General features: G+C 40.3%; 2 protein-coding genes and 1 non-coding gene across 4 annotated transcripts; all 3 read left to right on the forward strand.

Moving 5' to 3' along the window:
- Nucleotides 1–104: 104 nt before the first annotated feature.
- Nucleotides 105–5,061, forward strand: ing4 (inhibitor of growth family, member 4). The gene is made up of 8 exons (XM_030393479.1): nucleotides 105–231; nucleotides 717–788; nucleotides 2,153–2,319; nucleotides 2,457–2,571; nucleotides 2,670–2,781; nucleotides 2,901–3,045; nucleotides 4,099–4,160; nucleotides 4,293–5,061. The coding sequence occupies exons 1-8, from the start codon at nucleotides 195–197 to the stop codon at nucleotides 4,330–4,332; spliced, it is 750 nt and encodes a 249-aa protein (XP_030249339.1). The 5' UTR covers nucleotides 105–194; the 3' UTR covers nucleotides 4,333–5,061.
- Nucleotides 5,062–5,214: 153 nt separating this feature from the next.
- ncapd2 (non-SMC condensin I complex, subunit D2) lies at nucleotides 5,215–27,066 on the forward strand. Of its 2 annotated transcripts, none has more exons than XM_030393477.1 (32): nucleotides 5,215–5,364; nucleotides 5,881–6,000; nucleotides 6,120–6,195; nucleotides 6,280–6,338; nucleotides 6,432–6,607; nucleotides 7,093–7,235; nucleotides 7,745–7,872; nucleotides 8,071–8,194; nucleotides 8,292–8,439; nucleotides 9,966–10,163; nucleotides 10,246–10,380; nucleotides 10,468–10,555; nucleotides 11,927–12,131; nucleotides 12,260–12,378; nucleotides 13,995–14,195; nucleotides 14,281–14,455; nucleotides 15,505–15,589; nucleotides 15,778–15,914; nucleotides 17,442–17,574; nucleotides 17,776–17,851; nucleotides 17,935–18,150; nucleotides 18,254–18,414; nucleotides 20,450–20,561; nucleotides 20,691–20,814; nucleotides 21,461–21,616; nucleotides 23,826–24,003; nucleotides 24,097–24,191; nucleotides 24,398–24,478; nucleotides 24,960–25,143; nucleotides 25,226–25,394; nucleotides 25,500–25,619; nucleotides 26,786–27,066. In XM_030393477.1, exons 2-32 carry the CDS (start codon nucleotides 5,883–5,885, stop codon nucleotides 26,866–26,868), a joined length of 4,203 nt encoding a protein of 1,400 aa, XP_030249337.1. In that variant the 5' UTR covers nucleotides 5,215–5,364; nucleotides 5,881–5,882; the 3' UTR covers nucleotides 26,869–27,066. The 2 variants fall into 2 exon arrangements, with proteins under 2 accessions (XP_030249337.1, XP_030249338.1); XM_030393478.1 differs by lacking the exon at nucleotides 5,215–5,364 and adding an exon at nucleotides 5,508–5,790.
- On the forward strand, nucleotides 9,224–9,512 carry LOC115568168 (small nucleolar RNA U85). The gene has a single exon (XR_003981348.1). It is a non-coding gene; the product is annotated as a small nucleolar RNA U85 (small nucleolar RNA).
- Nucleotides 27,067–27,935: the final 869 nt, after the last annotated feature.

Genomic DNA, 27,935 nt, shown 5'->3' on the forward strand with positions numbered 1-27,935 from the left:
TGTCATAAATACACGGAGGATGTTTTTCATGTGTGAGGTAATATTGATGATATTTATGGGTTATGACTTGATAAACTGGACAAACATGAGTTTTTGGTGGAGAGTCTTCCACTTCAGTTGTCTGGACTTTGTGGAAACAACCAATCAGATTGCTCCCTTTCGGACCGGAAGCTGTGTTGTTTACATTTTCTAAGATGGCGGCGGGGATGTATTTGGAGCATTATTTGGACAGTAAGCTATTTATTATGCGTTAAACACGATATAAATCATTTAAACACACCTAACTCCCTTTGTCTTTGTCTACTATACTATTATACAGCTCATGGCTAACCCGTGTGCGGAACAGACTGCTTTAACCGTTCTCCAACGGTCAGCGGATTTGGGCTCAGTCTATTTGCTGGGTTATGGCATCCCTTCGTAGCGCAGAAAGGATGCTGTATGAGATTGTACATCACAAACAAAATAACTACACTAGCCATACAGTACTGCCTAATTTAAATCCTGTAAACAAGTATGGTCAATTATCTTTTTGCCCTTTCGTAATCACTGCAAGATTTGTGCATGTTAATTCACGCGGTATGGTTAATGGCAGCTGTAGCAGCATCCAGCGCATTCGACTTAGCTAGCCATCCCGCTTGCACTAACACTACTGTTTCATGTTGAGCACACTAAAAGTGTGATTAAACTGTTTGTTTTCTCCACATTCACCTTGCCAGGCATAGAAAACTTGCCCTTCGAGTTGCAGAGAAACTTCAATTTGATGAGGGATCTAGATCAACGCACAGAGGGTGAGAACAATGAACTGTTTAACTAGTGTGGATTTTAATCCTGAACCGGTGTGAAAACGCATCTGGTCTGCGCTCCATTTTGTAAAAGAGGCCTGTTGAAGCTCACTTGGCCAAATTAATTTCACATCTGTACACAATATAATTAAGCACTGGTTCCAACCTGGGGCCCGAGGTCCCCAAAGAGATGCCAAGGAACGTCTGAGGGGTCATAACATGACCATAGGAATAAGAAAATATTGTTTTGCCTTTGGTTAAGTAATTGGTTCTTTAACTTATTTAGGCCTTGCAAAATCAGTAAAATTGTACAAACCATGACTGTAAGATGCGATACCAGTGATTTATTTTCCTATCCAGTGCAAAGTAAAAGATAGGCTGGTATCACGGATACTAATACAACTGATACTGCATACAAAAGCTCAATAGAAAGTCTTTCAGTAGCTTTAGGAGTGGGGGAACTCCCATAATTTGAACATCAGAACACATACTTGTGACCTGAAAGATGTTGATCACTGTTCCACGTTCAGTGACAGTGATAAATATCACAAATAGCTACACTCACTGTTTCTGTAGGCTACCTGAGTAAGGCAGGTAACAGCATTGTTGCTGTTCGAAGCACCAAAAAGCTCCGCACATAACTGCGTCTGTGTTCAGCCGTCATCCATGTCAACTCTCTGTCAGAGGCACTTTACGTATTTACAGAGCCGTAGTTGGCTGTGATAGGCTTGTACTGTCAACTGGGTACTGTTTAGACTAGATTCCCCCTGTTAATAGTAAAAATACACATCTAAAATTACTGAGCTTAGATATCAATCCTATGATATGAAAATCAATCCTATAACAGAGATGTTTGATATTTATGAATTGATCCACGCACCACTAGTAGAATCATTCTTTGATCAACCTGCTTATGAATAATGTCCACAGTAATGCCATAACCTATACTGAGGAGTAACAAGCAGACACGACTCCATTTTTAGTCATCACAATCCAAAATGTTTGGGAACCACTGATCTTCAGTAAGATACTAGTTCATCATACTCCTTAACAGAACAGTCTTGGGGTATAATAAATGGCATTTAGTATACTAAGATGTGATTGATATTTAAATTCTAAAAATCATTTTGCCAGGCACCTATCATGCTATGTCCTGTATTGCTCAACATGAGTTGTTTACAGGCATTCATACAATGAATGTACATGCATGTTTAAGAAGAAAATACACCTAATGTAGTATAAAGTATGTTATCATGGCAGTTATTTTCTGTATACTTTAAAAGTATTACTTTTACACATTGAAGTTTTATAACACCGACTCAACAGTTGTAGGGTTGTTTTGTGAGTTTTACTCTTTGTCTCTTTTTTAGATCTTAAAGGACAGATAGACTCTCTGGCTAAAGAGTACACAGCCAATGCCAGGACTCTTTCCTCCGAGCAAAAGCTGTCCATACTGAGGCAGATTCAGCAGTCTTACAGTAAATGCAAGGAGTTTGGCGATGATAAGGTGCAACTGGCCATGCAGACCTATGAAATGGTTAGTATCCCAGAAGTGAACAGAATGTTTTAAATACATGTGTAGGTGATATTTATGGGGAAACAATTGATGCATCTGCTATGAGGAACTGACATGAAATATCCACCACAGTTAGTCTGCTCATCTGTTGTTTGCAGGTCGACAAACACATCAGACGTCTTGACACAGACCTGGCTCGGTTTGAGGCCGACTTGAAGGAAAAGCAAATTGAGAGCACAGACTATGATTCCACCTCCAGTAAGGGGAAGAAAAGTATGTGTCCATTATATTTGCTTGGTATCTTTTCATGTTTTGTACTGAGGACTATCAGGGCAGCCAAAACAAAATTTTGCATGCTTGTGTTATTCCAGGTGACTCCAGACAGAAGGAAAAGAAGACAGCTAAAACAAGGTCTAAAGTGAAGAGTTCAGATGAAGATGGCAGTCCCAAGAGTGCACAGAAGAAAGTCAAACTCCTTCAGCCGTACGTTATGCATCTACTTTCTATCTTGTGCTTACCTTTCAAATTTAAATGTCATCATCTTATCTCACTTTATAATCATATCTTCATTATCGCTCGCAATACATTTCCTTTTTCATCAGAGGGGAATTCAACAGCCCTGCCACCAACTTTGGGAATGTGCACCCATCTGATGTGCTGGACATGCCGGTGGACCCAAATGAACCCACCTACTGTCTGTGCCATCAGGTGTCTTATGGCGAGATGATCGGCTGTGACAACACTGATGTGAGTTTTGGTCTATGGCCTCCTTTCAGTGTCAGTCATGGGTTCTATGAAGTGATGTTTGAATTTAAAAGTAGGTGGGATAAACAATACATAAAGGACACTGATGCTGCTCTTTGCTCTAGTTTTGTGGATAAATAATGTTTGATATCAGTTGCACTTATAGAAAAAGTGGAGGCATACAAAGGGGGAAGCAGTTTTATCTGTGTATGTTTGGGCCTCTGGTAGAGGAGACAGCTGTTATTGGTGTTGATGGTGTTATGAACTGAAAGGAAAGAAAAATGACACAAAAAGATGTCGGCATTTGTAGGAATAAAGTTTGTTTATTGTTTTCTATGGTATTTCATATCTTGTTGATTTTGTATCTGTTTTTCCTACTGCTGTTAAGTTGCAATGCCTAAAAATCTATAATCATGTCTTATTGGATGGAATTTGTAAACAGTCACAAGAGCAAGATCTATCAGCAAAGTAATGCGATCACGTGGAAGAGGAATGGTAGAATGTTGGTATGCTAAAATGCCCTTTTCTGACATTTGGCAGAAAGAAATATATGTACAACAAATCATCTCAGAGCACATAAGAAAGCAGAAAATGCATTTATGTATTTCATAGGACCTTTACTGTGGGTGCCCTGTGTGTATTTATTTAAATTACCTTAAAATGATATTCCAGTCTCACAAAGGTCAACAACATTGTACTTGATGGCATGTGCCTGAAACTGAGAAGATAAGATATGAATAATGATACAAAAAAAGAAGAAGAAGAAGTTCTAATGTTATATCAGTTACTGTACATAGATTAGGTGTACCCTTGTCCCCTGTATGTATTTCCTAGGCATGCTTAACACAAACAGATCCTTCTGTGGATAAGGTCACAGATTAAAGAGGCAATGATTGATTAGCATATGCCACACCACTCAGACTATATGCAATGTCCCTCCTTTAAAGATTTTGGTTTTGATCTTGTGTTTTGAATAGTTTGTGTCTGGACTAAGTGCTCCATTTGCAGTGATACTTAACAGCACATAATTGGTTTTTGTTTATTTCTTTACTCCAGTGCTCCATTGAGTGGTTCCATTTTGCATGCGTGGGCCTGACAACCAAACCAAGAGGCAAATGGTAAGAAAACGCAGTATCTTAAATGGAGGCTGTACTAGCTTATTTTCTGTTAGTGCAATAAAAGTGTGAGTTGTTACCCATTCAAGTCAGCTAAATCTTTTTGCTGTACTTTTTTTTGTCTCTGCCATGCAGGTATTGTCCACGATGCTCTCAAGACAGAAAGAGGAAATAAAAACACCTGGTTGTCCTGGAACAAATTTTGGATGTTGATCAGATGGAAAACGAGAAGAATATTTCTTCATTAGTTACTCGAATTTTTGTTTTGTTTTTCATCTTCCTTAACATTTGGTGCTTTTTCTTTTGGTTTACGTAATTTGCCTTGGTCTGATGCAGTGTGTGTGTGAAGGAGCCAAGTGGTTACAAAAGTATTTAAATATTGATTTTCTTTTTTGTTAACGGTTGACATTGTTTTTTTTAGTTAACTTTGGTGCTCTTATTGTGACTTCTTTTTTTATATTTTGTTTTATGAGTGAATAATAAACACTACAACTGCCCCTATTGGATTAACAGTTCAAGTTTTCACAATGCCTTTTACTTCATTCTGATGTACAACTACAAAATGTAAGTATTTTCTTTGGAAAGTTTAGCCATGGATATTTTTATTGGTTTTTGTTTTGCTTTGTTGCATAGTTAGTTTCTTGTGCTTAGCCTGGGAACACTAGTTTTATGTTTTAAGTATAACAAGAGGGAAACAGAATATTAAGACAAATGCTGCATACTCACAGTATTAGTCATCTGTGGTAGTGAGTTCATCCATTTCATTTTAACATTTGATTGAGTGCTGTATAGAAAGTAAGACATTTTGTGAAAAGTATTGTCATTTCTGTAGCTGAAACATTGGTACAGGGGAGAGGGGGTGCTTGTGTTGTCAATCATTTGAATACAGCTACTACCTCAAAAAGTTGCCTTTGTGGTCCTTTTCACTGTGTTTTTTACTAGACTGTACAATTGTAACAGATAGTTTTGGCTCCTCTGACATCGTGGGGTAGCATCCATAGTTTTCCAGTAGGTGGTAGTGTCGTGTGAAACTACCTGTAACAAAGGCGCATGCGTGTGACGTCACAGCTTCCCCGCTTTGGCGCGATGTACAAACAAATTTGAAAGTAAGTGGATTCAAACCGCTCGCAGACGGTAGACAGAGCGGACTACACCGTGGTTTTTAGAGATTTTTTAATTGTGGCCAACGGAACTGCCGGCGTCAACGGTGAGTATTGTGTTTCAAAGTTAGAAAAACAGTTGCTGAATGAGTTTAAGTAAAGACGTTTTTGTTAAATAACAGATACAGCTCGCAAGTTAAAGCAAGATAGCTGCGTTAGCCCAGCTAGGTAGCATGCTAACCCTAACAGTAGTAGTTAGCTGGCTGCTGTGTGTTTTGCTTGCTACGTTTACAACAACAAAGCCGAACTGTTGTTTGCCAGAATTTAAGGACTTGTAAAGTCAGCCATAACTGCTACCTTGTAGTGTGCATGTTAATATGTATTGTTATGCACTGTAGCATCCACAGCTAGCATAACATACAGTTCAAAATATCGTTAACATTTAGTTAATTGTTGATTTGACAAACACGCATTAACGTTATAACGCTACGTTACTTCGCTTACCATGTAGCCACGGTTCAAAAATGTATCAGGTTAGCTCCAACGGTACATTTCTGCTAATTATATGGTTAATTCAAACACCGTTGCAATTGAACTTGTGAATTGCTGCTTTTTTGACTCAGGGATGTCGTGGGACTTTTTCGTGCCCGTGTGCGTGGGTGACCTTGTGAAGACCGGTGGGATCAACCAGTACGTCGTTCAGGATGTGGTGCCTCCTAAACAGCTGCCTCCATACCTCAGTAGTAAGTAACGTTAGTGACCATACACTTGTTTTGTAGCTTTTTCGGCAGACTAGTCCATAATTCCGTTGTGCCTAGTGTCGTTGTTGGCTAAAGATTTGTTTTTTTTCCTCTCCACACAGAATTCAAGGCAGCACTGAGAAGCCATGGTCCTTTGTGTGTACTGGAACACTTTGACACAGGCTACAGTGTACTACAGTAAGTATTTATCCTTACTTATCCATGCTCTCGTTTTTTGCTTAAGGACCCCATGAGTATAAAGCTACTATGTTTTCTTTCAAGGCACTATAATTCAGTGGAGCTGGGTGTGAAAGAGGATATGCTGGAATTACTAGTGCAAGGTTAGACCTTTGTTTCTATGTTTAAACTGATACAAATGCAACCTTGATATAATTGGGTGATCACACACTGTCTGGATTTTTTTCAACTTTCAGTGGTTAGTGGGCTGGCTGCCGCCCTTCCATCCCTTCTCGTCTCAGTCTCTGTCACAGCCGCGGAACGCAAGGAGAAACTGAATGCAGTTAAAATGAGTGTATACCTCCTCTGCAAACTTACTGAGACCCTTGAGAGTGACTCCTATCGACAGAGTATCATCACAGCACCAGGAAAGGTATGGTTTGCATCAATTGTTCTGTGTTTAATAATTTTAAATGCCCACTGATGAGATCATGGCACCTTTAATGATCCAGTCAGACCAAGAGGTTGTTGTCTCTAGCTTGCTGTTAGATGGGTAGTCTTGGAAGTGTAGTGGAGTTTTACTACACTGCTGTAAGGGCCCATCAAAAGTAAACCTGTCACCTTCTTTAACCCCTGACCCACCCAAGAGTAATGGGATGGAACAGGCAGGAGATGTCAAACAATGTGTGTGTGTGTGTGTGTGTGTGTGTGTGTGTGTGTGTGTGTGTGTGTGTGTGTGTGTGTGTGTGTGTGTCAGTTTGCAAGAGGCTATAGTCTCAACAAAGTTGGTTTGGTGGGTATGAACTACTCTTTTGGTAATCTGAGGGCATGTGTTATATGTCAATGTTGAGTACTAAGAGTGTAATATCTATGAAACTTGATTGATTGGATTTATCAGCTTTAGTCCGTCCTGCACAGGGTGGTAAAAAAGGCAAAGCTGGTGAAGGACTGCTGCAGTGGGATTCGGAGAGAGAAAAGGTGCTGCAGGCCCTTGTCCAGCTCCTCCAGTTGGATATCCGTTCCCTCTGGAGCCTCTCCCTGGTGGAGGAAGAGTTCATCAGGTACCCTGCTGATGGGGAGCCCTGGGCAGAAGTGCATTATTCGGCTTAGATAGTTTAATTCAGTTAGTTGGTGTAATTTCCCACTTTCATCTCCGGATCTCTGCCCGGTCTAGACAATATTGTATGAAAACGATTCCTGCCTTTCCATTAGTAATGTCACACCAAATCTAATAAAGTTAGATGATGTTGGAAGTGCATGAAATTGCCTCAATTAATGCCTCCATTTGAAACACTTCCTCATAATCTGTTTTTATTTTCAACAGGTTTTGTAGTGTCTGTCTCCTACAGACAATATTGTTTTTTTGTTTTCATGTCTGTAGTAGAAGTTTTTAATGCTTAAGCTTTTGGGAAGTAATCATCAAAAACCGTTTTCATAGTTCTTTTTTAAGGATAGAAAACTTTCTGTATGGACTATGGAATTTGATATTGGCCTCAAGTCCTTTTTCATACAGTTTTTACCTCAAACATGAACAAACTTTTAATTATTTGTTCTGTCACTTTCCTCTTAGCTGTGTGACATGCTGCTGCTACAAACTGCTTGAAAACCCAACCATCAGCCACGTCAAGAGCAAACCCACGAGAGATTGTATAATCCACCTGCTGGGGGTGCTAATCAAGAAGTACAATCACCTCCTGGGTAAATCTCTCAGTCACATTCTGAAGCTGTAAACAAGATTTATAAATGAGGGCGCATATCAATCCTGTCAGTTTCAGGAGCATTATGTATAAAAAGCAAAAAGCAGAACAACATTAACTCATGTTATTCAGTATACATAGCTGATTTGGGTTGCAAATTACTTTGATTTTAGTGTATACTCTTGCTAAACTCTTACAGGTGCAAGTGTAAAAGTGATCCAGTTGCTGCAACACTTCGAGCAGTTGTCATCCGTGTTTGCCCAGGCTGTGTCTGTGTGGAGCACAGAATATGGAGTGAGGGCTATCATCGGGGAAGTAATAAGGTCAGAATGCATATCGAGTTACAACCAGCCATGGACATCTGATTTTTTTCCTCTTATCATAGAAATTAATTTCTTGTTATTTTTCCTTGTTCTTCAGGGAGATTGGTCAGAAGTCGAGTGAGGAGCTTGCAAGAGAGGGGTCAGGGGTCAAAGCTTTTGCTACCTTCCTTTCGGAACTGGGTACCCTGGTTCCTGAGTTAATGATCCCAAACATCAGTGTGCTCATCACACACCTGGAAGGAGAGGTACTGCATACTGAACATGTTCTTCCTGCTAATGTTGCATTATTAATTTACTGCGTCAGAACTGAATGCAAAACTAGCATCCTTAAATCAATGGAAACATGCTGATACATTGATATGGCACAAAGGTTAATGCAACAATGTAAAGTGGTAAACCTTTTTATTAATGACTCATCACTATAATGTGTGAGCAACATGGCAGCTCATGCAATGAAAAATAGTCCCTATGAGAGCACACACACACAGTTTGATTGAGTTGGGAGACTTCCACTCCCCACAAATCACGGCTCTTTGTGCCTGTCAAGACTTTCTATGTAGAGGTTTATGTAGTCTGGGAAAGACTGAGGTGTTTGGTCCATAAATTTCATTAACTGCTGTTATGGCCCAGTCGTTATCCTGGGTTCTGATTGGCTTGTGCAGTAATGTCAACACATATATTAAAAAATGACACAAAAGAGAACCAAAGGAAGCAGAGTTCTTTCTCTTTTCTCATTCTCTGTGATAAGAGCAGTGGAGTGTTTTCTGCTTCACGGGGTAACAGACCACTAGTCACACAAAAGGCAGCGACTTCACAGCACCCAATGATGTTTTAGGCAGCCTTCAAGTTTGAGTTTGCATTTACTATGAAGCGACTCTGAAGAAGGTACTTGAAAAGCACAAATGTGTTGTACTTCAGAATGAATTTCCAAGTTTTTCTATTAGTGTGACAATGCACTACTCCTCAGATGGAACATAATGAGCTTTGTCAAATCTTGTCAAAGATTTTTTTAATGTTCGGCCATCTTTTGCCCAATGATGAGACCAAGGCGAATACGAGCTCGCTGAATGAGAGTTGGGTTCTTCTTGCCTTGAGTGGCAGGTAATCTTGGCAGTGCAGGGGAGGATTTCTGTCCTGCTGTAAGGGCCTGCCTACAGCGACCTGGCTCGACCCAAATTATTCTTCTACAGTCAGTGAGAGTAATAACTGGGAGAAGCCTGACTCTGTGTGTGTGTGTGTGTGTGTTAGGCAAGGAGTTCTCCCAGCTCTCTTTGCCATTCACTTAGTAATGAGTTGCCTCTTTGGTAATCTGAGGGCAAAATTCAGATATTCATCTGGACACTAACTAGTGTTTGTTCTCAATTGTTAATTTTAATGCAGGGCTGCAGCTAAAAGTTATTTTCAGTGTTGATTAATCTGCTATTTTCTTGATGAGTTTTTTTGTTCTGTAAAATGTACAAAATGGTGAAAAATGTTGATCAGTGTTTCCCAAAACCTGAGATGACATCCTCAAACCTTATTTTGTCTACAAAGATATGCAGTCTTACAGGTGAAGAAATCAGAAAATATTCTATCTTAAATCAAATAATTTCATCCTATTTTCTTCAACAACAAAAAATTACCCAACAATTAAGTAATATGGATTAAACTTCTTGAGGTTTGCTGTGAAATACTACACATAAATCCTCATGAAAAAGTCTTTGGTTAATATTTTACTGATGCAGGAACAAGATATGATGATGAATATTTTCCATTTCCCATGTTTTCCCAGAGCCACACAATGCGTGTTGCGGTGTGTGAGGTGCTGGGAGAGATGCTTGTGCGGGTCCTCTGTGGCGACGGCCTAGACGAGTCTGGTAAAGCTGATCGCGACCGCTTCTTTGACACACTGCAGGAACATTTGCATGACACACATTCCCATGTCAGGGCACGTGTGTTGCAGGTCTACACTCGCATCGTCAACAGCAAAGTACGTTTTCACAGACTTAATGCATCTGTACATGCATGTTATTCAAATTTCTCTTGGTAACAAAAAAGGTCTGTGTGTTTAGGCACTGCCCCTGTGTAGGTACAGTGAAGTGATGGAGCTTGCTGTAGGACGACTGATGGACAAATCGATAAATGCAGTGAAGAGTGCCATCCAGTTACTGGCAGCCTTCATTGCACACAACCCCTATAGCTGCAAGGTAAATGAAATCATCTTAATTTTCACCCACAACAGCAGAAATGCTTCTTCAGATTTCACAATCTCACCAGTATTTTGTGTCTTTCAGTTGAGTAGTGCAGATCTGAAGAAACCGCTGGAGAAAGAGACCGCTAAACTCAGAGAGATGAAAGAGAAACTGCAGGGAAAGGCACCAGGTCAGGATGAACCCTGTCTTCTTTCAAAAAATGAAGCTTCGTTCTGTGTCACACATGCCCTATGATGAGACCAAGGCGAATACGAGCTCACTGAATGAGAGTTGGGTCCTTCTTGCCTTAACTGGCAGGTAATCTTGGTAGTGTTGAGAAGCGTTCCTGCTCTGCTGTAAGGGCCTGCCTACAGTGATTCTGGCTCAATCCCAATGTATTCCTTTAAAGTTACGATGGAGTAATCACAGGGATGAAGCTAACAGTGTGTGTGTGTGTGTGTGTGTGTGTGTGTGTGTGTGTGTGTGTGTGTGTGTGTGTGTGTGTGTGTGTGTGTGTGTGTGTGTGTGTGTGTGTGTGTGTGTGTGTGTGTGTGTGTGTGTGTGTGTGTGTGTGTGTGTGTGTGTGTGTGTGTGTGTGTGTGTGTAAAAGGCAAGAAGTCCACCCAACTCTCTTTGTGCTTCAGTCAGCCATGAGTTGCTTCTTTGGTAATCTGAGGGCAAAGAAGCTCAGAAACTAATTTGAACCCAACAGACCAAGTCTGGTCACATGTAACTTTCAGCCACATTGCACAGTTGGTAAATACTATATTCTTATCAAGTGTCTGGGGCTCATTTATTAATCAGGAAACTTGTGACCTAAATGCTATAGGGCAAAAGTTGCCAGGTATCAAAAGTCTAAAGTCAAAAGTCAAGTTCTAAATGCATGTTTTTCAGGTTTTTATTGCCATCACTATAGCACAGCAGAGAACGATTCACACATTAAAGACTCTTATTTTGTCTGTTAACTTCCTAAAAGTCTGCTAGTTCTCATAATGAAAATTTTCAATGTGGTTGAGTAATTATAATTGACAGTGTCTCCAACTATGCTATGTTGGATCCTTAGATTTTGGGGAATTGAGCCCAGCAAGTCGCTTTGAAGGTCTTCAAATTTGATGTTTAAGACACTGAAGGCAATCTGGCGACTGTATGAATCCCAGAAGAAAACAATGACAAAAATGATTTTACTCTCTACCAACAGCACTCCATTGCAGAATGTCAGCATTTGTGTTATGATTTAGTTTTTGCACAAACTGATCCTCCTGTTATTTGGGGGTAAAATCCATTCTTAAGGCTGCAAAGAAGATTCACAACTACTAAATGAAGCTTCAACAAGACATGCATTCTAGCTGCTGCCAGAAAACATTACATATGATCAAATGGTTGCATTGCAGATGCACCATGAACCGTTGTTTTACCATCTGGTCCTGCTGCTAGTTGATTTTGTTTTACATTTCTTTTCTGCCCATTTTTCTTCTAAAATGGCTTCTGTAGCTCTAACTTAAGTTGTCATTACCTCATTGGACCCTTTTTTCCCCCCCCCCTTCCCTCTCCTGCCTGGCAGTGGCAGTGATTAAAGCATCGGAGCTGTGGGCCGCCATGGAGCCTGAGCTGCTCGTCACTGTCAGGACAGAGCTGGAGCCCACAAGTGAAGCGGAGAATGAGCAACAGGAGGACAATGGCAGAGATGTGGAGGAAGAAAAGGAGGAAGAAGACGACAGAGCCACAGCAGTGAAGATTGCTCAGTACCTCCGTGTCAACAAGTACAGGTGAATGCTAATCACCAGTGTTGGCCTGGGTAAAAGTTGACTCAAGTGTCACTACCTGAAGGATTTTTTTCACTCACACTGTCAATTAGCCAACAATTTTATATGTGAAATTTGTCCCTCCTGTACAGGAATGCTGTGCGTCTCTGTATAAAAGCTCACTCCTGCTTCCCAGAATCTGGGATGTTTGCCTCTCTGTCCACTCTCACCCCCGAGACTTTAATGAACACACTGGCTCTCATCTTCAAAGGTAAAGCCCTGGCACCGTTCATCTGAGACATTTCTATCCAGAGATACCCATCAGAAGTGCTCTCTGATGTAAGTCTTAATGGAAGCAAGATTGAACACACTTAAGGGTCATTTCTTTGTATTTCCTCTTGTCTGAAAGATAATATAAAATCAGTTTCCTTCAGTGTCATTTCATTAGCACAGGATATATTTTAGAACATAGAGCACTTCACCAAAATCTAATTCGTGATATATTTCTTAACACTTGATGACTACAACAAGTATGACACAACCTCCACCAACACTATGCTGCAGTTTTACAGTCATGTCAGATTATACACGTGTTGAGTTGCTACAAAAAGTTGCAATAATTACATAACAGAAGTTGGCACCCTGTTTCACATCGTAATACTGAAACAGGACATGTTCTATTCTTTTTAGAATAGTTCCTTCCTTCGATTGCTAATCTTGGGTTGGAGCACTTCCTGGGTTTAAGTTTAGTCTGTTAGAGGTGCTTTTGATACAAATACATGTAGACGAAGAAAACTCGATGGCGCTCTCTTTAAAACAATAACTGTTTTGAGTCCCTGGCGAAGACTTGATACTGAATCACACTGGAGTTTGTTTTTAATTTCTAAGACCATGCCGTGGAAAAATAAAGGCTTTTTTTTTTTTTTTTTAAAAGAGTGCCTTGGAGATTTCCTGTGATTTTTATGATTACCTGTTTACATCAGCTTCAAAAGAATTCTGTCTTCATTTTCATCTGCACGTTTTCCTCTTACAGTCTATATCTAAATTTGATTAAATTTAGTTTAAAAAAAGAGACTAATCTGAGCAAACTAAGTGCTGCTATAGAATTCATGTATAATTCATAAGCAAATGGAAACAACACAGGAGGGCGAGCTCCTCAGGTCAAGTCTCTGCTTTCCACTTACATCTGGAGGAGAAAAATCATTCCTTATGAGGACAACAATGTTCACATCTCGGCCAGAGAGGACAGTTGGTTTGAAAGAGGCGGAAACAAATCCATCCATGTCAAGCTTGACCATATTTGAACAGAGGAGGTGGGCAACTACACCTACCATGCTGTACTGAGTTCCCTCCCCAGCTACCCTGGTGCTCACCTAGCTCTAGCAACTCACATGAAGGCCGGTTGGGTCAACGAGTGGCTCTGACAACTCTGTAAGGACACTCCCACACAGGGTTTAAAGCCTGCAATTCCACTCCTGTAAGTTAGAACAGAAGAAGCCTCTTGGACGAGAGGTGAAACACCTTCAAGAAATGGAAATAAGTCCAGTTGCCTACGATACAGCACTTCATCAACTAGCAGAGTATTTCAGCATATACATTTAATATACACTCTAATACTGAAAGACAGAAAGAAATTAGACTACTGTGCAGAGGCAATCAAAATTTGACCTCTCATCCCTTAGTGTGCTCTTAATGTAAATGTAACACTTATTCCTTACACACACTAAAAGCTTCATTGAGAAAATAATATATTTGACCTAATTTCTATACAGCAGCTGCAGAAAGTGTTATTGAGCAGCAATGGAAAATGGTTTATTAGTTATATTCCTGGATGATTGCTTTTCAACTTTTACATTTTGTTCCCTAATGTAATTTATTTTCCCTCAGGCTCTGATGAGGACAACTCTGAGCTCAGTCAGAACTTGCCACCAACCCCACAGAAGGAGGGAGAAAAGGAGGGGGAGGATGGGGAGCTGAAGAAACAGGAGATGTTGGTGCAGTACTTGAAAGATACAGAAACCTTCGCCTTACAAGTTGAAAGAGCAATCTCTGTCATTAACACCATGCTCTATTGGAAAACCACTTCAGGTAGAAGGCAATGTTCACCAAAGTGAGAACCTCTTCAAACGCATTTAATATTTTTACATTTAACAATTGAAATGTTTGTTTCTAGTGGTCCAGGAGGCTGTGCAGTTCTGCGTGACAGTGTGTGAGTTCAGTGTCGCCAACTCTGTCAGTGGTGTGAGAAAGATGTTGCCTCTGGTCTGGTCAACTGACGCTGCCATTAAAGATGCTGTGGTTCAGGCCTACAGGCGCCTGTATCTGAACCCCCAGGGGGACACCGTCAGGTCTGTAAAACTCCTTCACGCATATGTGAAGAATATGAAGAGCTATAACAAGTACCCAAGCTGTTTATCCTGTGTGTTGGTAATGTAATATGATTTCAGCTTTATGATTTTGATTTAGCTGGGGTGTGACCATTTTGTTTCTAAATGAATTGAGATGAGCTTTCAATTTCGATTATAGAAATCAGGATTGGCCTTTTCTCCAAGTAATATTTTTTAGTCCAACCCCACCTACTTGACCACATCAAAGAAAATTAAACTTAGTTTAGAGGTTATCTGCTGCTGCACTTCCAGACATGTATCCTGTGTGCATAAAAGCAATCCACTAACTGGAAGTAACTCCCAACAGCGTAGATGTTGGGCTCATTTTCTTTTTCAAACATCCTTTATTGATTTTGAAGAGGGTTTACTTGGGACAGATTTGAGGAACCAAACTTTGTAAGAAACTAAATGTGTTTGTTTTGTGTGTTTTGTTTAACAAGAAAGAACTTTTGTGGTAAAAATTCATTGTGACTTTACAAAACACGTGTGGCCATTACCCAACCATCCATCTCATTTTAGTTTTATACAAATGTATAGTTGGATGAAATTAAGTCATGAAATTTTTTTTCTCAAAGTACAGCTTCACTATGACATGTTGCACTGCAAAAAATGTAATGGCCATTATTCAACACCACAGCTCAGGACAAGCGACTCTACTGGTGCTTGAAGGCTTACAGCTGTAAGACAGTAATTCTTGTTTGTAAATATTTAGTCTTGCCTAACTATAACCTGCAAAAGCCACAGGATATAGTCAAGCCGTTGTTTTGAATTACCCCTACCTTATTTTAAAGGGATTTTGAAAATGGTAAAGGAAGTTGTCCAGATTTGATAGTATAACAATAGCGTAGCCGTCATTGCCTCGGACATTTTCAAACGTGGCATCAGCTCTGGATTTAGAGAAACGTGACACCCCTACTATATTACTAGCTTGCCATACGGGCATGCAAGCAAATCTCAAAACACTAGTGAAAGATTTGTGTTCTTAAAGTAGCTGTCTCATCTTTAATTAGGACGAAAGCCCAGACTCTTGTGGACAGTCTGTCTGAGCTGATGGTGGATGCATCTCTGGGAACAATCCAATGTCTTGAGGAAATAGTGAGTAACAGTTATTACTCTAACATGGATTATTTCTGTGTAATGGTCAAATATATGAACAGGACTATATAGAATATTTAGGGACATGTTAGTAACAGCCATGAAATGTATACATTTCTTTTCTTTACTACTTTTCTACTGTTTTTGGGGGGGGATGTAACCAAACATTTTTCTGGGTGTTTCTTCAGGTGCAGGAGTTCTTTGGCAGCAGCAGCAATCTCCAGTCCACTGTAGTGCAGGTGTTGTGGGAGAGGTTTACTGGCAAACGAGAAACATCGGGCCTTAACAGGCGAGCTGCAGTGCTACTGTTAGGCATGGCTGCACGGTAAGAACACTAGACAACTTTCAGTTTCCCCCTAAGAAATAATCGCCCCTTTGCCAGTGTGAAGAAAGGGTCATGCACATTTACTAAATGAGAGGTTTTAACTTTTGACTGGCCAATAATTTCAACATTTGCTACCCTGCTCTAAAAGAAAAGGTCAAAGTGACTCTTTCAAAATCTGCAAAATCATACTATTGTCATCATGGGCAACACATCATGAATCGTATCATGCGATACTCTGTGATTCCCGCTCCTAATTTGGATACTGCTCGATGCCAACACAGCTCATGTTGATTCACTCTCCCATTCTGTCCATGTTGTGGTCTGATGTAATTTTGCACACAGTGCAGAGGAGGTGGGGATGTCAACCAAAACAAATGCAGCAAAGCTGTATTCTAATTAGACATAATGCTCTATAGTTTGTATTTATTTTTTAAAAAATTAAAAGGCAACCTAAGCAACTGCATTTTTTGTAATCGTGCTTTCTGCTGCTGTGCATACTTACGACTTGTTTACTATGGATGTGGGAGAGGTGTGTTCATGCAAGGACAGATTTAAGTGGAGGAGTGTGGCAAATGACTGAGTCATGATGTTTCTGCAACACTGAGCAATCCTTTCTCACAACATGGTAAATTGCATTTACATGTGGCTGATGGTACAAATTATGAATATAATCAGATTTTTGACAGAGCGCTATGGATGAGAAAAGGCATTTCTTCTTGAAGCAACAGTATTAATCCTTTTGAATAAACTCCGTATTACTGGCTAGTTTCAGTCATATAGAAGTTACAATAATGGCCAATTGTGTTTAAATGTTTTTGCCTCAAAAATAAATTCTGTGTCATATATTAAAATGGACAGTGCTATTTCATCTATTGGCAGAGAAAATTCTATGTATTTTTTTTTTTTATGTTCAAGTTTGGTTGACTAGTTTTCAAAGCATGTACAATCTTAGAAATTCTCACTGCACAGAGCCACTTCCTGCTACATTCTAGTGCTGCCTCAGCTACTTGACATTCAGCAAATCCTCTCATTAGTCAGAAAACAGGCTCAGCCTCTGCTCCTCTTCATTGTAATCGAAGTCACGACCATATAACTAGGCTCCTTGCCAGTGTATTTCTCTGAAAATATATATATATATATTTTTTTTTTTAGTGTTCCCCCTCAATCTACCTCAAAGACAGCCACTGCTGTAGGGAAGAGTGAGCAAGCGAGAGAGTAAAGAGAGACTATCTGTAATCCACCCACACTGCTGCCTCTCTTCATCCAGCCGGCAGCATTCATAACCTATTAAATCTTATGTGCTTCTCCTAACCCGTCCTCCTACACGCATTATCTGGGCAGCAGCCTAGCACAGGCAAGGCCAGCGCACAGCAGTTGGGGTGGTATAGGGCAGAGATGTTATTACTTCCCTTTGCATAATCACATGATCCTTTTGGGAATTTAAAATATAAACTCAATGCCTCTTTTGTTAAAAACATATTTAAAAAATCAAATAATTTGTATTTTTTATGTATGTGAAACTAACAGGGCAGAGAGAGAGGTGGTCCTCAGTAATCTGGACACTCTTTGTTCTGTGGCTCTGGGAGAAAAAGTGACTGAAGACTTTCTTTTGGCCAGAGACACAGCTATCACCATCTGCAGCATCACTGACCACGTCAGGGTAAGGACACGAACCACGGTTTCTTCAAAATCACTTTGTCATTACTAGAGGGCCACATTAATTTGAGCCTGTTGAGTCAGTAGGTGGGGTATCTTTTCTACAAGAGATTTAAAACCTCCTTTTCCAATTAGTTAACCAATTTATTTTTGCATTTTGCTGGTATACGAGTCTTTATTTATTTTCCTTATTTCCTATCACCAGCAATCAAAAGGCGCTCCATTCAGACTGCCTCAGGACCATCAGCTTTTCACCTGCCTCACACAGGCTGTTGCTGAAGGTAAATGGTGACAAATGTGCCCTTTGTTAAGGTACCACTGTTGGTTTCTTTTCTCTGACTCTGTATGTTGGTGCTTGTATAAGGTGTGGTGATGGAGGACCCGTATTGGCAGGGCTTCATGGAGCAGGCTGTCCGTCTCATCTACTTCATGGCTGAATCCCCTGACCAGCTTTGCTCCCGGCTGCTACAGCGCAGCGCTCGACTCTTACTAGATCAGATTGCGGAAGGCGGCGAGATCAACAAGGATGCTAGCCAAATGCAAGATGGATCTCAAGAGTCCAATGAGCAAGGTGAACAAGGTGAGTCCCAGTGCGTCTCTGTCTACATGGACTCGGTGTAATCTGTCCCAGTGTGCCGTGCTTTCTCAGCATACTCCTAATCACGCGTGTTTCTCTACTACAGTGAACTGTGTGTGTCTGGCCCAGCTGTTGGCTCTGTGTGGCTGTGTGGCTTTCTGGCAGGTGTCTCACCTTGAGCGCAGTGTGAGCGCTGAGCTGCGGAGGAGGAGAGGAGAGACAGAAGAGAGGGAGGAAAAGGAAAAGGGCCCATCCAACAAAGCTAAGGTAATGAGGCTGCAGATACGTGTACACAACACCTGAACAGTTGTATAAAACAGCATAGTACAATGTCCTTGAAATGAAGTAGTACGCTGGCTGAAGTGATGGGCACTGTGCCAAAAGTGATGTCATCCACCTCTTGTGTCAAGCATGTAGAATACTCAAGTCGCCCCAGTGCGTGGTCATTCACCTGCCAATGAGAAACTACATACCCACTTTTCATTTCAATATGGACAAATTCAAATTTCTCACTTTGGTGAATACAAAGGTTTTATAGAGGAATCTGTAGGGCTAGACATTATTTCATTACAATACACAGAATTAATGAAGTCTTACTAAAGTGTTAGACGTTCCCCATCTCTCTTGGATACCCATACAAGTCCCCCTGGACTGTGGATTTCTTTCTTTAATGACTCAGGTCAGACATTTCAAAGAATATGTATTAGTGCACGTTCTCGAATGCCCCATCTCAGTGCCTCACTATTCTCCTCTAACAGAGAACAACAGGAGATCTTAGAAAATTATATTTAAATAAATAATATTGTGCCAGCAAAATTAAATTGTTTGAAAATATTCAACCATCATAGAATACATTTCCAAAAAATACTTTACTTCCACCTTTATGGGGACTGTTTGACAGAGACAAATCCTTTCCTGCTTTGAGGAGCTGTATGTCAAAGAGTGCGACGTGATGTTTTGTTTATGGCATTCTTCTGGTCAAAGTCTGCTCCACAGAATATTTTGTTTTTACATCCTCTACTTTCAGTCAATGATATAGAAGCTAGCATTTGTCTTGTGCAAGCGTTAACAAAGTTTTCATGTAGTACATTGTTGAGTATAAACTTGATTTATTTTTTATCAATTGACTAATCAAATAATCAACAATTATCCTGGTGATCAATTAACCACTTGAGTCATTTTTCTAGCAAAAAAGCCAAACATCTGATATTCCAGCCACTCCAATGTGAGGATATGCTGCTTTTCTGTTTTCTATTATGTTAACTAAATGTTTGGTTTTAGAATGATGGTTATGTAAAAATGATGTTATATTTTATAGACAAAACAATTCATTGGTTGGTTGATCAAATTTAATCACTCATGATTATAATCATTAGTTACAGCCCTATTTAAGTTCATATTGTATTTACTGGAGTCTTATCAGGTGTCACCTAAATGTCAGGTCTCTGTTTTGTTCAGAAGAGCTTCTGCAGACACTAATGTTACAATGAAAACAAAACAACCCCCTGTGTGTTGAAAATCAGCAGGATGACTAAACAAGGATTATTATAGTGGCAGAGTCGGATGAGTGACGGCTCATAACTGTTCAGCCCATCAGGGAGCAGGGAGGTAAACGTCCCCTTAATTAGCATTAGAAGTTTTTCACATTTTTGCTTGGATGAGCAGAAAGTGGCTCACACGTAGAATCAGTCTTTGCCAGCTGGTGTACCCACCAGGAGCAGTGAAAGTCCATGCAAAATGCCGCATGAGTGAACTGAAGTTGAATTGAGTTTCATGTTTAAACACTTTTTTAAACTATCCTGTGAAAATGTTCATTATTAGAATCCCTTATAGCTGCCTTTGAAATCTATTGGCAGTACGTCATACATAAAATCATCCACTTTAATATCACCTTAAGCCTCTATAAGCTGCAGTCTGACCATCTGCTGCTTTTCACTACATCATGCAAATAAATTTCACCTGCTGGATTTCGGTCTAACATCAGTCTCTGAACTCACTTTCACTGCAGCCAAACAGTTTTCTCTGCTGTTTGTATTATACCCGCAAACCACGATCAACAAACATTTCCTAAATGAAACTGGCTTGACAGTTACAAAGCCTTACAGTTTTGTGTTTTTAGAGCGCAGTCAGATTGATACAAATGTCTTGCCCCATTCCACATGGGAATTAAAGGGAAGCAAAATATATTCTGGCTGTGCTATTGGTGCAGTGTGTTCTACAGGTCAGAAAGCATAATATTTTCATCATGAAGTTTCTTAGAGAGAAGTGGCTGTTTTGTGACATTTTATGTTTTTTCCAACAGCAAGCTGCTAATGAGAGTGCTATGGAAGAGGAGCTGGGGTTGATTGGTGCCTCAGCTGAAGATACAGAGGCTGAACTCATCAGGAAAATCTGTGAGACTGAATTACTCGCTGGTAATGAAAACCTCTTGTCTTTTGCTTTTCTGGCTTACATGAAACTGAGTTTAATACCCACTCTTCCGTAGTTTGATAATACAATTTCTATAACATCTTCTCCCCACTGTCCTCCCTCCACTTCTTTAGAGGAGAACCTGCTGTGTGCGTTCCTTCCCCTGCTGGTGAGAGTCTGCAGCTCCCCAGGACGCTATTCCCACCCACAGCTCACCACTGCTGCCTGCCTGGCGCTCTCTCAGTACATGATGATAAGGTTAACACATTTCATTGTTCTTTCACAATATATGTAACACTGATGCATTTTTCCATTATTTTGTCCATTTATTATATCCAAAAAAGGGTTTGTACATAGTTGAGACAAAATGGCACCAGTACATCTTTCAAAATGATCATGAAGTTGACTCATTGCCTCTAAAACTAATGTTGGACTACAATAGGTTTAGCTAAGTGTAATTTAATAAACAGCTCAAACAAATGCTTGCAGGTTCATTTTTGTGAAATTATTTAGTTGATCGATTATAGTCCAATATTAAGCATAAATGCAAAAACAGTAATTGCTGGATTCCTCCATTTGATATTGAATAGGACCTTCCAGTCTTTCTGTCTATAGAAGCTTCTCTCGAGGTTTTGAATGAAGCTTTGAACGTCATCATCCTAAAATAAATGCAAGAATCCTCAATTTCAGTATAGTGATTCATTGGATTAAATGGGGTGCCAAGTGAGTACACATAATTTTCTTTTTTTCCTTGTAACAGTTTAAATATTTTCTAAAATGGTGTCGGAGCCAAAGTAGAAAAATGTGTTTAAATCTAATTAATGGTGCTCTAAGATTGCTGCCAGATGCTCCGTATAAGGTTTGCCATAATGTCTAATTCTCTGATTTCCTTATCCTTTGTCAGCCCATCGGCGTGTGAAGAAAACATCCGTCTCATGTTTACGGTGCTTGAGCGCTCTACTCTTCCCGTGGTCAGGGCAAATGCCATAATAGCCCTGGGTGACCTCACCGTCCGTTTTCCAAACATCTTGGAGCCCTGGACACAGAATCTCTATGCCAGGTAATGTAATGACTGCAATATAAAACACATTTATCATGGTAGCAGCTCAAGCTCATCATCCCCAATCAAGATGAACATTAACATCATATCTGTAGCTTGTTTTGTTATAAGGAACATCCTATGCCTGGTGGCTCAGCTGAGTGGGTGTGCTGTAAATGACGTTTCCCCCTCTGCTTGTACACTTGAGCCATGTTCAGCTGGATCCCACCACCACGATGTCTCAGTGTGTTGTTCCCCTCAGCCACTGAAGTGACGCGGCTGTCACAATGCTCCACTGAGCCACATGATGGGAAAAGTTTACTCTTTCCATCAAGACTTTATAATGGGATGGGGGAAGCTAACTTTTAGATGATCTATGTGGACAAACTCTAGATTTCTGCCTCGTATTCTGACCTCTTTGGTTGCCGTGGAAACCGGTCAGGGCTTCATTCATGGCCAGTAGAAAAGACAAACCCCCAGGGGTGAACTGGGGTGGAGCCTTGGACATCTCAGTCGCGGGCAATTTTAGACAACGAACAACTTAATTACTATCTGTGTTACAGATTGTGACTAAAACCAATGACTAGTGTGTTGTAATTATACAGAGCGGTTGGGTGAAAAGAAAGGAATGATTTTGGGTCAAGACAAAGGTTCAACAAGGGTTGAAGCTTGTAGGTACGCTTTAATTTAGAAACCTTTAATGGTTTCCATGTGTTTCTCTGCTGTTACATCGTTTCCCTACAGCAAACACAGAAGCTGTAGTTTTAAGAAGTGTGGTATTAATTGTTATAGTCGATAATGCTCACATTGAGGTGTTTTTAGAAGTGTAAAACATTTTTCTTTTTTTATGCGTCATTGCCCTTCTAGTGTTTTCTGCCTGATTAGTATTTCATAGCGTTCCCTAATTGTCTCCCACACACCAACACCTCCACTGTTCTCAAGGCTGCTGCCCTGGAGCCTCCTGATAAGCACATTAAGAATTAATTACCAGTTCATTGCTGTTGTAAGCTCCTGCATGGGCATGTGGAAGTGCCATGTACGGGTGTTTGATCCTCTGCCAAGAGTCTTGCTCTTTGGCATAAATGAGAAATGGTTAATGAGTTTCTTTTGTTCAGTCGTTTTGGGCGAGGGTAAATCTAAATTGGTCTCCGAATGCTGTCGGATTGCCCTGCCACAGCCTGTCCAATCCCATTGTATTCAGCCCGAGGCTGTGACAGTCGTTTGGTTTCAGTAACGTTCTGCCTAATAACCTATCTTAACGGAAAGCTTAATTGAGACCAGAACTGGGAAATGACAAATGCACAGGTGGCAAGAGTTTAGATTGTCAGTACATTTTGCACAGACATTCATTGTGCCCCGAGACTGAAATGTAAAAAAAAAACTTTTGTGATCTCCTGACTTTTTCTGTAGTGCCACCATCAGGTCAAAAATTAATGTGTACTGGATAGAATGGCACTTGATTTGTAGGGGTGAAGAGATTTATATTAAAACTTGAAAATCTAACAAGTGTTGAACTTATTTGAGATTTTGGGTTTATTTTCTTTTTCAGGGAACCTTTCATTGATTAGTTTGGGAAGAGGGTTTGGACGGGAAAGAACTGTGAAACTAAACTTTGTAAGAAACTGTATTTCTGTCTTTTGTTTATTGTTGAACTGAAGGCTGGTATTTTTTGTTGAATATTTGCCTAACTCTAACTTGCAAAAAAGCCACCAGGTAAATATCAAGCTGTTGTCTTTGAAGAAGACTTTGACTAACACATCTGGATTTGTAAAGATCATTTATATTTTCAAACAGTGACATGGCTGTCTGTGCTGGGGGAAAAAAAATATTCTTAATGACTTTGTTGATCCCCAGGCTTTTCATCTAACCATATAGGTTCACATTTATGGTTTCAAGTGAAACGGGTCAGCAACTATTGGATAGATTTGATGATCTATCCAATAGATCATTGCTGAAAGAAGGAAAAGAAAATGATTCAAAAAATAGTTTTTTCTAGATTTGGTTAATGACCAAATACCAGCAAAACTGATGACACTTCCATCGGTCCAAGCTGAAACTTATTTTTAGTGCAAATAAGCAAATATTGGCATGCTGACATTAGCATTCAGCTCAGAGCTCCACTGTGCTAAGTTCAACCTTCCAGAGCAGCTAGCATGACTGTAGGCTGTCATTCTTGATGCAGAAAAGGTCGAAAATTATTCAGTCAGTGATTTCATGTCCTCTTCTCCAGGCTCAGTGATGAGGTTCCTTCAGTGAGGCAGACAGCTGTGACAGTTCTAACTCAGTTAGTGCTTAAGGACGTGCTCAAGGTCAAAGGTCAAGTCAGCGAGGTGGCTGTGTTACTAATTGACCCTGAGCCTCACATTACCAGTCTGGCCCTGAACTTCTTCAATGAGCTTGCCAGCAAGGTACGCACGCACGCACACACACACCCTTACACACCATTAACGGAGCCTGAATAATTTGGAGGGTTTTGAACTCTGTTCTCTGTTACCCATCAGGACAATGCCATCTACAACCTGCTCCCAGACATCATCAGTCGCCTGTCAGACCCAGAGAGAGGCATCCCCTCGGACAACTTCAATACCATCATGAAGTGAGTTGGATGGCTTTTCAGTAGATGTCAAGTCCCATTTGGTGCCTTTGCAGACAGAGGGTTTGTCCACACCGAGCAGCACTCGGCATCCTCAGGACAAATCGTGACTTGTTTAAGGAGGAGGAGAAAATCGACAATTTTGCTATTTAGTGGGCTTTGTTTAGATGCTGTAATGTGTTTTTTTTTGTGTGTTTTTTTATTTTCAGACAGCTATTCTCCTACATCACCAAAGAAAGGCAGACCGAGTCCCTGGTAGAAAAACTGTGTCAGCGCTTCAGAACTGCCAAGTGAGTACATCTCCACTTCCTTTTCTTCTCATCCTCACACCTCTGACCTGCATATTTTCTTTCTTTTTTTCTTGAGTCCATCCTTCAGTATTTCATTTATTCAACATACACAGGGGTGGACACGTGGGTAATTGAAGGGGTGTTTTCAGTTAGTGACCTATAACATACACTCTGACATCTTTATTCACTCATTTTGTCATGGAAACCATCTTCCTGTGTAGTTGAATGTAGGTAGAATTATCGGTCCGGCCATGCTTCAGTCTGCCTCTGACTCATGCTTCATCGATGCTCAAAGGAAGGACATTTTATATTACACAATGGCAAAGTGAATTTAGATACAAGAGGCTCCTGGTAAATGAGATTTAGTCCAAATGTCAGAGCAAATGAGCCTTTTATGTTGAGGATGTAGAATTTCTATGTATTTCACATAGTTTCCAATCAGGTTTAGTCCTGATGACTCTCATCCTACTTCTCTCTTTAGAACAGAGCGTCAGTGGTGCGACGTTGCCATGTCTCTGTCTCTGCTGTCCATGTGTGAGCGTGGTTTCAAGAGGCTGCAGGAGTGCTGGGAGTGTTACAGTGACAAGTTAACCGAGCCTGGAGTCTACCAGCCTCTGCTCTCCATCACGGCCAAGCTCCGCCGTGGGGCCAAACCTCAGTTTAAGGTGCTTTACGCTTATTTATGTTTTTTTGTTGTTATTATAATATAGTCTTTGTGTTTACAAGGGTAACGTCTTGTTTCTCCAGGCCCAGATTGACGAATTTGAAAAGCGGCTGACGGCGGTTCACACACGTGGGCTGGAGAATGTAGAAAGTCCAGAGATGGATGAGGAGAACCAGAAACAAGGAGGACCCTCTGAGAGGACGGTCGCACAGACACCTCTGGGCACCAAAGGTCGAACCAGGACAAAGAGAGGTCGGTACTCTGAGGATTTGGCTGTCCAGGGTCCTGCTGTGTGCAATCGTGCGTGCAGAAAAGACGGTTATTGTTTTGTCACAAGAATTTTCTTTTTTGTTACAGGTCAATCAAAGCCCTCCGTTTCCAACCGCGGCGATGACAGTTTTGTGACGCCTCAGAGAACTCGCAAGTCCAAGAAACCTGTGGTCACCTTCAGCAGTGATGAAGAGGAAGATGAAGAGGGTGAGTGCAACGACTTTGATAATTCAGTTTTCCACTTACATAGACACTACAGGTTATGCTGTCCTTTCCAATCAAATTCTCATTTTGTACAATTGATCTACTGTTGTGATGATATTCATTTTAGTATACATAAAATATAAAAAAAATGTAAAGGCTGCAACTACCATTTATTTTTTTTATTCATAAAGATTTGTCCTTTTCTCCATTATTATTTGGCCCATGAGATGTCATCGTTTCAGCTGTTGGTTTGATGTGTAGAACTTACTTGATTATGATCTGGCACAAGTTAGTTATATACTTTGGATCAATGCCACAATGTTCAGAGTAATCGGAGCACTAAGCTGAACCACATGACGAATCTGGAAGATTTAGGACTTTTTACACTGAAAGTGAGCAGTGCGTAGCAGCAGTACTAATCCAAGATCTGAGGATGGATTTGATGGAAAGAAAGAAATCAATCTACAAATTACCAAAGATGACTTCAAAATAAGTAATAAAAAATATATATATATATTATTTATGCATCGTTAGATTACTTACTTTATAGATAATATGTAAAAAAAAAAAAATAATACATTTTAATTATTGTAATTCACTGAAATACTTTTTGTTAAAGTTCAGCTTAGAGGGGAACAAAATCTTTGAACACAGTTTATGTACTTATATTTCACTATACAGTTATTGTTCTGTAAAGTCAATTAAATGCACTAAGATTAGCATATTATACTGTGCTTCATTATATTTGATTATTTTATGTGGAACTACCACACATGACATACTAAAAACAAAAATGAAAGCTTTCCTGCTCTGTATTTACAATGTTACTGTCTTCTGTTCTGTGGCAAACCATCTTAGAGGTGTGATACCACTACTAACATGGTGTGAGAATGTGGTAAACAGTCCTGCTGCACAAGTCATTTTACCTTGCAAAGCAGCTAGATTCACAAAAATCCTAAATGTATACAGCAGAGATCCAAGAGATACCTCCCAGTGGAAACCATATTGCTAAGTCTCTTTTGTCGCACAGTGCACATCATCTTATCGCAGGACCCTCGTTCAGACTGAACTTAAAACTGTTCCTGGACCCAGATTTGCGGCCATCTGAAGGTCCAGGGCAGAATTGTTTTGCTTTCTAGACTTCTTATCATCTTTATTTTTCCCATCAGATGCTGTAATGGCAGAGAGTGAGACCCCGAAAGTGACGACACCCATCGCCCGCACATCCCGACGAGCTCGCCTCAGAAACTGATCCATCTTCTATTGTCTTGTCTCATTTCTGTTCCTTTTTTCAATCTTGCAATTTTACATGTCTTTACTTTTTTAATCTTTTTTGTATATTTCTTTTAAAGATATTGACACATGGCACCAAACTAAAGTAGTCTGATGTATCTAATGACATAGAATCAAGACTTGTTTTTAATAAACCTGGTTCTGGTTTTCATAAGAAGTCCACGGCTGTCTGTGTCTGTTCGAACCTGCGTCAGTCACAAAGAAAACTCCAGAGGCTGACACTGACAAATGTCTTGAGTGTCCACTGGTTATGTCAAGTAAATTTATACCATCATTACAAGCAACTTTGAATGTCTTGAATGTATGTGTTTGGACAGCGGTGTTTAATGGGTTGTCACAGCTTGCCCAGACAGAATTACTACCCCACATGCTTCTCCACTTCATTTTCCTCAATTTTCTTTTCCTTTCTCACAGCACGTTCTGTCATATCAGATTCCAGTCTCTGTTGGCTCTATTCTTCAGCAGAGAGTGTGGCTGCATGTTGTTTATTTACAATCTTTTTGTTTTCCCTCTTGTTCTGTCTGACACATTTGCTGTTGCCTAGTTGGCCGCCTCTGTTCTCCTGTAATCAATCTCTTTTGTAGGTCTCCCTCCGCTCTCTCTGCCTCCCTCCCGTCCTCCTACTCTCCATTGCCTACTTCTCCTCCAACAGCTCTCCTCTCTTCGCTGACATCTCATGCATGGTAGTTTAACCCCCCTCCTCCCTCCTCTCCCCACATCGCTAATCTCTCTCCTTTTTCGCCTACACACTCTCCCACACGTTGTCCTCTCCTAAAAGATGAGAGGGGTGCATTTTCTGTATGTGTGATTGATATGTTATGTAAAGACACTTGCCGACAACAGGCTAACAGTGTGATTGCAGCAGCACTTTAGGTTTTTATCTGTGGACAAATTTCAGTTAAATGTATTCAGTGGGTGCCAAGTGTGCAAACATGAGTAAATTTGCCTGGTTCATAACTTTATTTAAAGCTTGTTTGTGCTGGTATGAAAACACATTTTGCTCACAGAAGCTGCTTTGAATTTCTT

This window comes from Sparus aurata, chromosome 17, assembly GCF_900880675.1.
Source record: "Sparus aurata chromosome 17, fSpaAur1.1, whole genome shotgun sequence".
Lineage (NCBI taxonomy): Eukaryota > Metazoa > Chordata > Actinopteri > Spariformes > Sparidae > Sparus > Sparus aurata.

Bases quoted from the DNA above. Each gene is read 5' to 3' on its own strand.
- ing4 (XM_030393479.1), top strand. From the start codon at position 195: ATGGCGGCGGGGATGTATTTGGAGCATTATTTGGACA. The intron at 3,046-4,098 runs GTGAGTTTTGGT...TCTTTACTCCAG, and splicing joins TCGGCTGTGACAACACTGAT to TGCTCCATTGAGTGGTTCCA. The intron at 4,161-4,292 runs GTAAGAAAACGC...TCTGCCATGCAG, and splicing joins ACCAAACCAAGAGGCAAATG to GTATTGTCCACGATGCTCTC.
- ncapd2 (XM_030393477.1), top strand. From the start codon at position 5,883: ATGTCGTGGGACTTTTTCGTGCCCGTGTGCGTGGGTGACCTTGTGAAG. The intron at 7,236-7,744 runs GTACCCTGCTGA...CTTTCCTCTTAG, and splicing joins GTGGAGGAAGAGTTCATCAG to CTGTGTGACATGCTGCTGCT. The intron at 14,196-14,280 runs GTAGAAGGCAAT...GTTTGTTTCTAG, and splicing joins CTATTGGAAAACCACTTCAG to TGGTCCAGGAGGCTGTGCAG.